This window comes from Pongo abelii, chromosome 10 (genome assembly GCF_028885655.2).
Source record: "Pongo abelii isolate AG06213 chromosome 10, NHGRI_mPonAbe1-v2.0_pri, whole genome shotgun sequence".
Lineage (NCBI taxonomy): Eukaryota > Metazoa > Chordata > Mammalia > Primates > Hominidae > Pongo > Pongo abelii.
This window is the reverse complement of record NC_071995.2, coordinates 64,499,118-64,512,605: the sequence shown is the minus strand read 5'-3', so window position 1 is coordinate 64,512,605 and position 13,488 is coordinate 64,499,118. Positions and strand designations below refer to the sequence as shown.

The 13,488-nt window shown below is 36.9% G+C and overlaps 1 protein-coding gene across 23 annotated transcripts in view; it reads left to right on the top strand.

The window, feature by feature from the left end:
* Positions 1–13,488, top strand: part of GRIP1 (glutamate receptor interacting protein 1) — an 852,850-nt gene that overhangs the window by 677,621 nt on the left and 161,741 nt on the right. For all 23 annotated transcript variants that reach the window (XM_054527383.2, XM_054527382.2, XM_063712186.1 and 20 more), the window contains 2 exons: positions 1,892–1,967; positions 4,118–4,263. In XM_054527383.2, coding sequence (XP_054383358.1) covers positions 1,892–1,967; positions 4,118–4,263 — 222 coding nt within the window. The remainder of the gene's footprint in view (positions 1–1,891; positions 1,968–4,117; positions 4,264–13,488) is intronic.

The window sequence follows — 13,488 nt, the reverse complement described above, 5'->3', positions numbered from 1 at the left end:
TTAGACAAGGAAACCTTCTCTAGTCATTCTCAAATGTAAAATTGTAGGTGGGCCTAGTCATTTAACATATGGTGCTTGGTATTCAGATTTGGTCTGCACTGTGGCCCTGGCATTGATATTTTCAAAAAGCATCCCAGTTGATACTAATGTACACCAGGATTCAGACTATCACTGGTCTCTGAGTGGTTCCTGTTTGGCCTTGCTGCTGCAAACTTCTAGAACCTAAGTAAGTCACACAGGAAACTTGGTTCATTACAAATAACAGTAAAATGCCACATATCAAGAAATATAGAACTACCTCACACTTTAACAAGCATTCGATATTACATATTGAAATTTGTAAATACAAACCAAAATTATGGAATGATTTCTTGCTATCTTTGGCCCCCATCTTTTTCTCAATCGGTTTTCCTTTAGGGAAAAACAAACCTATCCTTTATGATCACCTTGCAAAAGAGAAATTATGTAACAGTATTTACATAAATATGGGCAAGCATTTGTGGTAACATTTAAAATTTTCATTTTAAAATTTTTTTCTGAGAAAGTGGTGAATTTCTTATTTTAAAGAGGAATTTCTAAAGAAGCTAAACACAATGCAAGAATAAAATACTGAATGAGAGCTTTTACCAATCAATCACACTAAACAAATCACTTGTCACAGAAGTGAGCACAAAAGAAGCATTTGCCTTCCTGAGGAAATATGAATGCCTTTTAATTTTTCTCTTAGGCTATTTTCTATAAGTTGACCTTTCGGCCTGTGCCAGGTTTGGGAAATATCCGTCTGTTCTAGCAGGCAAACATTAAGGGAGCAATAATTGACAATAGCTTTATACTTATCAGATATTGGCAAACTAGAAAACTCCCAGATGGACAGTCAGGATGGTGATGTGCAAAGAAATCAGGTCACATAAAGAATAGATAAGGAAACTGGCATTGTTCAACATTAAGAAGGTGAGATTTAGCCGGTGTATAATCTCTGTTTTCAACTTTTGGAAAAGCATTTTTGTAAAAGAGAGCATACATTTTATTTTACTGCTCTGGATCATAGAACAAAGACCAGTGGATGAAAGTTGAAGGAAGAGAGATATCAGTTAAATATTAGGAAGAACTTTCTAACACTCCTTGGTGTCCAAGGAGTGAGCAGCCTCACATCCAGTAAGTAGGCCAGCACCTGTGCATTTCATGCAGACGCTGGGGGAGCACAGATTAAGGAAATTGTACAAAAGGGTCATGGATTAAAAAGAGAATTTACAGTAAATTACCTTCCATCTTGAAACATCTATGTTTCTATGAATTCTTGTGGAGAAGTTTTTCTAACAGAAAATTAAAATTCTCATTCAAGGATTGCAGCTGGCTTGACACAGTCTGAAAAATTTGCCCCAAATTTTTGAACACCTCACTTTTAATGAAAGCTACTTGGTCACTTGAATTTTTTTTTTTTTTTTGGCATTCTTTTTTAGTACTAGGATTTTTCTTTTACTTTGGTTTTTGTTTACTTTATGTTAGGTTGTAGACCTACTGACCAGTATTTTAGATCAGTTTGATTGGCACAGATATACACATCTGTACTGTATAACTGACAGCTGTTCAAATCGGGCCAGTACTTGATATAATCAGTTGATCCTCTTGCCATACCAGTTGTTAAATACTTTATATATCACCTGGTTACAGCCATATATTTATTGAAAGATGGAGAAATGGTGACTTCAAAAATATATTCTATATAAAATGAGCAAGACCTTTTAAGGCTTTTGTATGCCTCAAGGAAAATTTTACATATTTTCTTCCTCCGTACATCAAGTAGGACATTTCTCAGCTGATATCTTGTAGGTGATTTTTTTACATGTCAACAATGAAAGCATTTTTAAGCTCTATTCCTTTTCTTTGCTAGGGGGAGCACATGATGATAGAAATAAATCTCGTCCAGTTGTGATAACATGTGTTCGCCCGGGAGGGCCTGCTGACAGGTAAACTTTATCTTTCTGTGTCATTATCCAAAATAGAATAAATAAAGCTGGGGACTTTAACATAGAAGTTGATAAATTAGAAATTTTACAGTAAAATGTAGACATTAAGCAAACATGTTACAATGTGAAGACCGAGAGTCTGAACTATGGAATCAGAAAAAAAAAGGTTTGCCTCTAGATTCTATACTTACTACACTATATCTCTGTCAAGTGACTTAATACTGAGCTCAATTTCCACCGCCATTGGAAATGTAGGTAATAATACTACCTTTCAGAGCTGTTCAGTTTTATCAAAGATTGGAGATATATAATGCCTTGCAGGGGGCCTGGCACAGGGGAGGTACTTACAGAACTCAGCTGGCTCTTTTAGGCAGATGCTGGAAATGCATCTTCTCCTGTTGCTAATCTCCCAACCTGGACAGATAGGGGGTGGTGGTGAGATTCTTACCATTCTCAACATTCTTATTATTAGTGTTATTTTTTGATAGTGACTATGTAGGTCAGAATGGAAGTGACTTTCAGTAAAATGGAAGACATTTCATTAGTCTCTAGAGTTTTCTTTGCATTTCTCTTCCTTACTAATTTGAATATGTGAAGGGCAAATGCCTTCAACTTTCCTATTGTAATTAGGGCCCCAAGTAAACTCACAACTTAGGTGTCTCTGGAGATACTCATCTCTGTATTAGTTTCCCACAGCAAAAGTTGACTCTATAATGATGGGGGAACACAACTGCTGCCATTAGAAATTGTTGAAGAGGAGGAGGAAAATGCACTGATTCCTCCTGTCTCTCTGTTGTAAGTTTATCTCAGGATAAACTTAAAAACCTTTGTTAAGACATAGAGATAATAATAATAACCATTATTTATTAAGCATTTACTATGTGCTAGGGACTGTTCTGAGGGCTTGGTGGACATTATCTTATTTTATCCTTACAACCACCCTCTAAATGAGGTTTTTGTATCCACATTTACAGATGACAAAACTGCCAGTATGGCAGTGAGTAAGTGAAAGAACTGCGGGAGGAATTCAGGCTTCTTTTCCTTCGAAACTCATATGATTAGCTCACTTTTAAGAAAGTGATATTTCATATAAAATTAGAAAATAGGAAAACACTGTTTTCTTACTTGTGCTGACGTATATTTGCTTTTGCAGCGGGTAACAAAATGTCCAAGAGTTTCCCCTTTTCCCTTCTCATGTGTCTAGTGAATCACTCTTCCTGAAGCAAATTAGAATGTTTTCATTTCTTATTAAAATTTAGAGTTGGAGTTGACAGAAATGTCGAAACATAGGCTACGAGCTTGTGAGTGGCATACTTGTATTACCAAATTAATTTAGAACTCAAAGAAATCTGAGAATTTAAGAAAAAAATTGGAGCCAGAAAACTTAGAGAGTGAACTAGGTGAAAGATTTTTATTTCAAAGGTCATTATCATTCTTTCCAAATCCTAAACATATAATCCCACCACTTGATTTTCTCATTTTTATGCCCCTCCCTGAGGCAGGGAGTGTTATCTGGGGGCCACTCTGGCTGTACTTTTGTGGTGTCACTGAAGTCCTGAGTCATCTCTCAATGCCTTGAGTGTCTGTGGTCACAGCAGGGAGAATAGCATTTGCCTTCCTCTTCCAGGGAATGTGAGATCGAATCAATTTAATTATTGCCAAATGGCCTTATAAATCAGTAGGGAAATTTATAGACAAGGGAATTTCTCACCAGCAGTTCCTATCCTGCTTGGATTCACTAGTAATAATTTGAGTGAAATTCGCAGGCTTTTCTGCTTACCTGACTTTGGGAAAATAGGTGAATAGTATTTTCTGGCCTCCAATAAATCCATTTTAGACATTCAGGCAAAAACCTAGAAAAAGGGAAAATGTGCCCTTCTTACTTTTGTACTCCAAAAATTACCTGTGGGTAACTAGGTTTTTTTTTGCTAATGTGTAGTTATTTTCTCATTATTGATTTTCATATTACAGCAATTTTCTGTTCAGGGTTACTTCTTTATACTCTTACTGTCACATTTGATGCTTAAAAAGAATGCAAATGGGATGGATGGCAGAATATGTATGACAAAACGAATTTGGCTAAAGTGACTATTGTTACTAAGCCCCATTATGCTAAATTAATCAAGACTATTCCTTTATTCTCCCCTCAGAGAGGGCACGATCAAACCTGGTGACAGGTTGCTCAGTGTGGATGGAATTCGGCTTCTTGGAACTACGCATGCTGAAGCCATGAGTATTCTTAAACAATGTGGACAAGAAGCAACGCTGCTGATAGAATATGATGTCTCAGTAATGGGTATGTTGGAGTCCTGAGGGTGTGATCTCTAAGCACCAGCACATCACTGTCTGTCCCTGATAAACCACGTTGGATTAAGTATGTATTGTCATGCCCTCCTGGAGCAGACAGAATTCATAAATACTATATCATTTTACTCTGTTTGAGTTCAGGAAGATGTGAGTGGCTGTACTTCACAGTGATGTAGAGTTCTCATGTCAATAGGTTCCATAATAAAGTCTCATTCTGTCAGTGTTTCACCTAGCAATCAGCTCTTCTATGTGGATTACCGTTTGGCAGCAAAGTGTTTTTTCCCCTCCAAATCACAAAAATAGTATTATAAACTTAAGGACTGGTACTTTTTTTTATTATTATATAGAGACTGACAGCAGTAGGTGATTCCTTTCCTTCTTGTAACTTCACAGTACAAAGCCAGCTAATCAAAATAATAGAAACGACCATTTATTTCACAATCAGATTTAGGGATAAGAAAAATAAAGGATATGTAGTATCATTGATTAAAATAAAAACTTGCATGCAGTTTTGTTTTTTTTTCTTTTTTTTTCTTTTTTATTATTATTATTCTACTTTAAGTTTTAGGGTACATGTGCACCACATGCAGGTTAGTTACATATGTATACGTGTGCCTTGCTGGTGTGCTGCACCCATTAACTCATCATTTAGCATTAGGTATATCTCCTAATGCTACCCTCCCCCCTCCCCCCACCCCACAACAGTCCCCATAGTGTGATGTTCCCCTCCCTGTGTCCATGTGTTCTCATTGTTCAATTCCCACCTATGAGTGAGAACATGCGGTGTTTGGTTTTTTGTCCTTGCAATAGTTTACTGAGAATGATTATTTCCAGTTTCATCCATGTCCCTACAAAGGACATGAACTCATCATTTTTTATGGCTGCATAGTATTCCATGGTGTATATGTGCCACATTTTCTTAATCCAGTCTATCATTGTTGGACATTTGGGTTGGTTCCAAGTCTTTGCTATTGTGAATAGTGCCGCAATAAACATATGTGTGCATGTGTCTTTATAGCAGCATGATTTATAGTCCTTTGGGTATATACCCAGTAATGGGATGGCTGGGTCAAATGGTATTTCTAGTTCTAGATCCCTGAGGAATCACCACACTGACCTCCACAATGGTTGAACTAGTTTACAGTCCCACCAACAGTGTAAAAGTGTTCCTATTTCTCCACATCCTCTCCAGCACCTGTTGTTTCCTGACTTTTTTTTAAATTATGATTCTACTGGAAAGAAACTATTTCTACACTCATACCTATAGTAAAACTGGCAAGATATTCTCATGTGGATCTTAAATGTTAAGAGAGCCAACATCTTGTGTAATGTTGACTAAAGCAGAAAAATTATGAGAGAATGAATTGGAACTTGAAATTGAAACTTAAATCATGCTGTGAGTAAACCTTACAATTATCAGACTCGATTAGGTGACCTGATTTTAGCAGCTAGTTTTATGTTGTGAAATGTAGCTGAGAAAAAGAGACTTACTCTATAACTGCATACTCCTTTATTTCTCACACTGTATGACTCATATATAACAATGTCATACAAGGATATTCTTAATCTGTTTGCTGGCCTGAAATGTCTGGAGAGTATGAGGTTTCCCAGTGGGAAAGTATGAAACTTAAGGAGTTTTTAGAAGGATAAATGATGTGGTATGCCCTTGACATGGACAGTTCACAAATGAATATTCCTCCCTTACTTTCCACCTTCCTTTTTTCCTCTCTCCTTTCTTCTCTTAGTCCTTCCTTCCCTCCTTTCTTTCTCTCTTCTTTTTGTTATATGTTTTTTTTAATTAGATGTTGAGTTAGATGATTTGGGTTCTGTTTTCAACTCTACTAATTTCTAGATATTAATTTGGAGCACACGATTTTATTTCCCTGTGCCTTATTTGTCAAATGGGGACTAGCATCCCTATTTTAAAGACAATTATGAAGGTAAAATCAGATTACATAAGTAGGGTATATTTTAAATGATGAGACAAGTGGATTGTTAACATTAAAAATTGAAGCAGATATTTGAATATTTGACATCTAACTCATTTATTCAGTCTACAAACATTTATCGAACTAAATGGCAGGGACCAGGAAAAAGATGAACGAAATAGACCTGGTCCCTGCCCTTATGAAGCTTGCAATGGATAGGAAGAACAGACAGTAAACAAGAATATTACCAAACAAATAAACTCATAAAGTATGATCATTGCCATAAAGGACAAGAACAGTATTCTGTAATAGAGAATAAGGGCAGGCACAGGTGAGGGTTGGCAGGTGATTTAAATAGGGCAGTCAGTGAAGAGGTAACAGGTTAAAACCCAAAGCTTAGAAGGAACCAGCTCCCAGACTGAAGACAATAGTCTCTGTAAGGCTGCAACATTCCACATCAGAGACAAGGTCTCCTCCACTGGGATAGATACCATTTAAGGGAAGAGCCCTCCAAGTTTCACCATTGCCAGGGTCAGGAGGGAATGGGGTGACCCTACCTGTTTGCCTTCTTTCCAACTCACTCTCACATTCTGAATGAAACCTGACAGTTTTCACACCCTAGAGTTCCAAGTCAGCTCCTTATAGGAGAAAGTGGGCCATCAGGAAGGAAACTCATTTTAAGAGTTCCTTAAGGTTGCTGAATATAAGATCATTACACAAAAATCAGTTGCCTTTCTGTATATCAGCCAAAACAGAAAGTTAAAATTTTAAGGTATCCTTTATAATAGCAATAAAATTATAAGGTTCCAAAAGGAATAAACCTTATAAAAGTTATATGAACCCATTATAGATATAGATATGCATATGCATATACAGATGCATAAAAGAATACTTAAATACATAAAGACCTACATTATGATCTTGGAGGGGAAGCTTTAATAGCTAAAATATGTCATTTCTCCCAAATGTATCAACAAATTTAATTCTATTTAAAATCTCAAAAAAAGCATCTTTGAGGTTACCCGAATAAGCTGTTTCTAAAATATACATGAAGTTTTGTACCATAAAACCTAAAGTATAATAATGATAATAATAATAATAATAAAAGAAAAAAAAACAGAAAAGGAAGCAGGGAAAAATAGTAAAAATATTTTTGAAACAATCTGAAGACAGAGAAGATTGTTCTACCCAATATGAAGACTCATTCCAAAATCGTGGCCTTAAGTCTATCTAATATTAACATGGGATGATAAAGAGACCAGTAGAAGAGGATAAAATGCCTGAAACAGAACACTGTCCATATGGAACCAGAGGTATAGTCAAACATCAGTGAAGAAATGTTCAGCTAATCAGTAAATGATGCTGGGACAATTAGCCACTTGGGGAAAATTAAATTCCTACTTCATATTACACCCAAAAATAAATTCTATATTTACTTAACCATTTCCCAGTAGATTGCTATTATAAATAACTAGAATATCTTTCTACCTAAATGTTTGTCTGTATTTCTCATTTCATTGAGACAATGTGTTAAATATATTTGATACATAATTCCAATTGTCTTCCAGAAAAGTTGCACTATTTTCTATTACTACCAGCAATGCTTTAAGTGTACATCTCATCAGAGTTCGTCAATATTGAATATTATCATTTTTAATATATCTGATTTGTTAGGTAAATATTGCATTATAATTTAATTTAACTCAAAAAATTTATACTGCAGGTAAGTATTTTTTCATATGGTCATTTTCATTTTCTATTGTCATTTATATCCTTTATTCATTTTTCTATTGGAGGTGCTTTTAGTTTTTTGTTTATTGGCTTGTATTAACTATTTATATATTAAAGGCATTAGTCATCTGTTTTTCATAAAAACTTTTCTCAGTAGCTTATTTCCCTTCAAAGTTATTTATGGACTTCCATTGTAATAGCTTTCTATCACTCTTAGATAAAGCTAAATAGATACAGCAATTTCAGTTAAAAACTTAAGATCTTAAATTAGATAAGGAACAATAGTTCAGTGGTATATGTACATGTCACTATCAGCATTTTGGTCAAAACCATTCAACAAGTCTCTAGGAATTTCCAAATTTTCCCACATCTTCTATCTTCTTCTGAGCCCTCCAAACTGTTCCAACCTCTGCCTGTTATCCAGTTCCAAAGTCACTTCCACATTTTCAAGTATCTTTATAGCAGTGCCCTATTTCTCTCAATACCAATTTTCTGTATTAGTCAGTTTTCACACTGCTCTAAAGAACTACCTGAGACTGGGTAATTTATAAAGGAAAGAGGTTTAATTGACCCACAGTTCTGCATGGCTGGGGAGGCCTCAGGAAACTTAACAATCATGGAGAAGCAAGGCACATCTTACATTGTGACGAGAGAGAGAGAGGAACCACCACGCGCTTTTAAACCATCAGATCTTGTGAGAACTCACTCACTACCATGAGAACAGCATGGGAGAAAACTGCCCCCATGATCCAATCACCTCCCACCAGGTCCCTCCATCAACAAGTGGGATTACAATTCAAGATGAGATTTGGGTGGGAACACGAAGCCAAACTGTATCAACTAGCCTAAGGAGGGAATTTATTAGCCTACAAAAGTAAAAAGCTCCAGATATATCCTGGCTTTAGAAACAAGTTTAATAATGTCATAGGAGTTTTGTCTCTCAGTTCTCCTTGCCTGAGAAAGGCTCCCCTATGTCATGGCAAGGTGGTCCTACCACCCAAAAGTCTACATTATTTTGAGAGTTTGTGATGCCAGAAAAAGAAACAAGACTGATCTCCTCTAAAAGATTCTTAATGACTTAGCTTGGGGCAAATGCTGATCACTACACTAAGCACTGTGTCCAGGGATATAGTGCACTCTACAACTGGTATGGAAGGCAAGAACATATGTTGAATGGCCCAAACAGAATGAGCCAGAGAAATGGCAATTTCCCAAAGTAGATGATGTGGGATTGACAAAGAAAATAATAGGTGCCATTTTAAGACACAGTTAAATGTTAAATATTATATTCCCACTAATAGTATATGAGAGTTTCCTTTGCTTCACATCCTCACTAGTGCTTGGTATTTGTATTAGTCCATTTTCATGCTGCTGATAAAGACATACTCAAGACTAGGTAATTTACAAAAGAAAGAGGTTTAACAGACTCACAGTTCCATATGGCTGGGGAGGCCTCACAATCATGGCAGAAGGTGAAAGGAACGTTTCCCATGGCGGCAGACAGGAGAAGAGAACTTGTGCAGGGAAACTCCCCTTTAGAAAACCATCAGATCTCATGAGACTTATTCACTATCACGAGAATAGCATGGGAAAGACCCACCCCATGATTCAATTACGTCCCACCATGCCCCTCCCACAACACGTGGGAGTTGTGAGAGCTACAATTCAAGATGAGATTTGGATGGGGACACAGCCAAACCATATCAGAATTTTCTGCCTGTTTCATTCTAACCATACTGATCAGTGTGTGGTGGTATCTCATTTTAAGTTTGATATACATTTCCTGGGTGAATAACAATGTGGAGCACCTTTTCATTGCCAGTGAGACATGCTTATGGCTTTGGTTTTACTTTCATTAATAATACTTTGATTTATTTACATACTATTACAAGTACACAAATTATTTCTTAGAAAGTGTGTGTGTGTGGTGTATGTGTGTACAATATAGATATCGATACCTCAACCCTGGAATCAGATATATTTATTCAGTAAATCTCAAATGATAAATTTTAGCAAATTCAGTGGTCTGTTTAGGAAAGCTATTGAAACTATCAATTTCATTAAATAAGGTTTAATTTAGTCTGTGTTGACATTTTAAGGACAATTTTTTGAAATAAGGAAGACTGAGAAAAATAAGTTTGAAGAAAAATTAAGAGTTCAATTTTGGATATGCTAAGTCTGAGATGTCTGTCCATCATGTAAGAGGAGGTATAAGTTGAAAGTTGAGTATTTTGGGTGGAGTTCAGTATACAGGTCAGAGCAGAAGATATAAATTTTTAAGTCATCATCACTTATATTGCAAGGCTAGATGAGACACGTAGGGGAGAGAGCTTAGACAGAGAAGAGAGAGGCCCAAGGACTGAGCTCTGAGACCATCCAGTAGTTACATCAGGAATGCGTAGAGGACCCTATAGAATAAATTGAGGAGGCCAATGCACTGATGGAGACAGTGAACCAAGGCCAAGCGTGGAGTCATGGAGGCCAGATTTTTCCCGTGTAAAATGGTGGTAATTACACTACCACACTCACAAGTTGCTATGAGGAGCAGAAGGGTTAATGCACATGTGGTGCTTGGCACATCATATGTGCTCAATAAATTGTGAACAAATTATTTAAAATGCATATGGGTAAAACCTCCACTTCAATATTGTTGAACTATATTACCAAATGATTGGGTCTGAGAGCCCTGTGGTTGGAAAAGTAACATAAAAGTATAAGGGAAGCAAGAGCATCTTTTTTTTTTCTTCTTCAACTTTTAAGTTCAGGGGTACATGTGCAGGATGTGCAGGTTTGTTACATAGGTAAACTTGTGCCATGGTGGTTTGCTGCATGGATCAACCCATCACCTAGGTATTAAGCCCAGCATCCATTAGCTATTCTTCCTGATGCTCTCCCTTCCCCTGCCCCCCTGACAGGCCCCAGTGTGTGTTGTTCCCCTCCATGTGTCCATGTGTTCTCATCACTCAGCTCTCACTTATAAGTGAGAACATGCAGTGTTTGATTTTCTGTTCCTGCATTAGTTTGCTGAGGATAATGGCTTCCAGCTCCATCCATGTTCCTGCAAAGGACATGATCTCATTCCTTTTTATGGCTGCATAGTATTCCGTAGTGTATATGTATCACATTTTCTTTATCCAGTCTGTCATTAATGGGCATTTGGGTCCGTGTCTTTGGAAAGCATGAACATCTAAGGAAAAAAGTTCTGAAAGCAATGACTGTAGTAAAATACAGTGCCTTTTAAAGTCAGACAAATTTGGTTTTGGATTTTGGCTCTCTGTTGACCTTAGACAATATTTAACCTCTCTAAGCTTCAACTTTTCCATCTCTAAAATAGGGATGATGGTAGTACTTCTTCATAGGACTGATGAAAGGATGAAGTGAGTGAATACATGTAAAGTGCTCGCCTTAACCAAACTGTTAGTGAATACCAAGAAATTTAATTGGCTCTTTCATGCTCCACTTCTCTAAAATGAACCTCAAGTCTCCCATTATGCTGAATTAAGATGTAGCTGATGGTTCACTCTGTGACAACATTGAATTGTTGCTAGGAAGCATATTTGGAAATGACATGTTCTGGATCATTTTATTTTCTAAAAGTTCATCAGAATACTTATTTTGCTTAGACGTTTGCTAAAATATTTATAAAACATGTCTCTGAGAATATATATTAAGTTAGGTACTTGAGTCTTTGGTGGAGAAGCACACAATTATCTCAAGAACATCGTTCTGAACACCAATCCCTGGGCAGGTGTTACAGAGACAAGAGATGTAGAAGATTGTGCCAAATCTGTACTGACTTGTAACTTGCTCTGGATTTTTAAAAGTACATGATTCTCTAATAGTTGTCTATTTTATAACTTCCTTCCCTGGGGAGAACCACAGACGGCAGTCAGTAAACATGAAATTCTTGCTGTCTGAATAAAACAAGGCTCACTGTAGAGTAATTATAACGAGAGACAGTTAATGTCTACAGTGATCTTAGTAGCTTTCAAATGTAACCAACAAACTATTGTAGTTGATAATAAAGATGGAACAATAACTAAAATATTTTTCCCAAATGCCCTGAACTTTCCCACTGTTGTGCCCAATATCTAGTATTCCTATGCACAAACTTTGCAAAACTATAGTACCAGCCCAGGTCACATCCATCTCCCTCATTCATCCTGTTCTTATTTGGATTATTCAATCTCTCATTTTTCCTTTTGAGAGAGGAAGGAGCACTCTCTGTAATACTTTCCTGGTGACTCTTGAAAGTATTTACATTTTACTTTACCTTAATAATCTGTGTATTTTTCTATTGTGCCACTAGTTCTACAGACTCTGTGGGGACACTAACCAATCATCTTTATCTGTGTATTTCCATAATACCTAATGTGGAGCCCTCACACATACATAGAAGGCACTTAAAGACAACTGTGAATTGAACAATGTGTTCACCCATGGATTAGCTGTTCTTACGAATCATCATCATTAAGCGGTATGTGTAGAATGTAGCAGAACATCAGTGTTTATGCTGTAGGTTTAAAATGAAGTTACTACATGATTTTATCTTACATTGCACAATGACATCGTAGATCTTTCAATCACAACACCTCTTAATCTACCTGTGATATTTTTCTGAATTCCTGTAAATCTCTGTCTTTCCCTTTAGCTGTTACTTTCTTTGCTCAGCTTCAAACCTTTCTTTTTGATCACCTAGATTATGCTAGCATGCAAAACCAAGGATACTGAGAAAAGTTTTATCATTTCCTTAGAAATGCCCTACAGTGTTAGCTAGGCATGGTAACACCCACCTGTAGTCTTAGATACTGAGGATGCGGAGGCTGGAGGATTGCTTCAGCTCAGGAGTTTGAAGCTGCCATGAATTATGATCACACCACTGCACTCCAGAATGGGCTAGAGAGCAAGATCCCTCTGTTAAAAAAAAAAAAAAAAATTGTTAGAAAGAAAGGAATGCCCTATGGTATTATATCTTTGCCCAGCAGCTACATGAGTAGTCCTTACTTATATGCATTTAATCTTGAGCAAACATAAAATAGCAATTTTTAAATAATTCCTTTTTATCAAGACTGCTATGAGTCTTCAGAAGAGATTATTAACTCCCTTGCAGTCAGAAACTATAGGTTTATTGGCATTATCACAACTGCATCTTGGCTATATTTTGTATTTTATTTTGGGGAGATATCAAGATATAAAACTTCTACCAGTCACAAGAGTAAATTAACCACTATTCATACTTTATTGATTTATTTATTTTTTCTTTTTTTGAGACAGAGTCTCACTCTGTCACCCAGGCTGGAGTGCAGTGGCGCGATCTCAGCTCACTGCAAGCTCCACCTCCTGGGTTCACGCCATTCTCCTGCCTCAGCCTCCCGAGTAGCTGGGACTACAGGTGCCCGCCACCACGCCCGGCTAATTTTTTGTATTTTTAGTAGAGACGGTTTCACCGTGTTAGCCAGGATGGTCTCGATCTCCTGACCTTGTGATCCACCCGCCTCGGCCTCCCAAAGTGCTGGGATTACAGGCATGAGCCACCGCGCCTGGCCCATACTTTA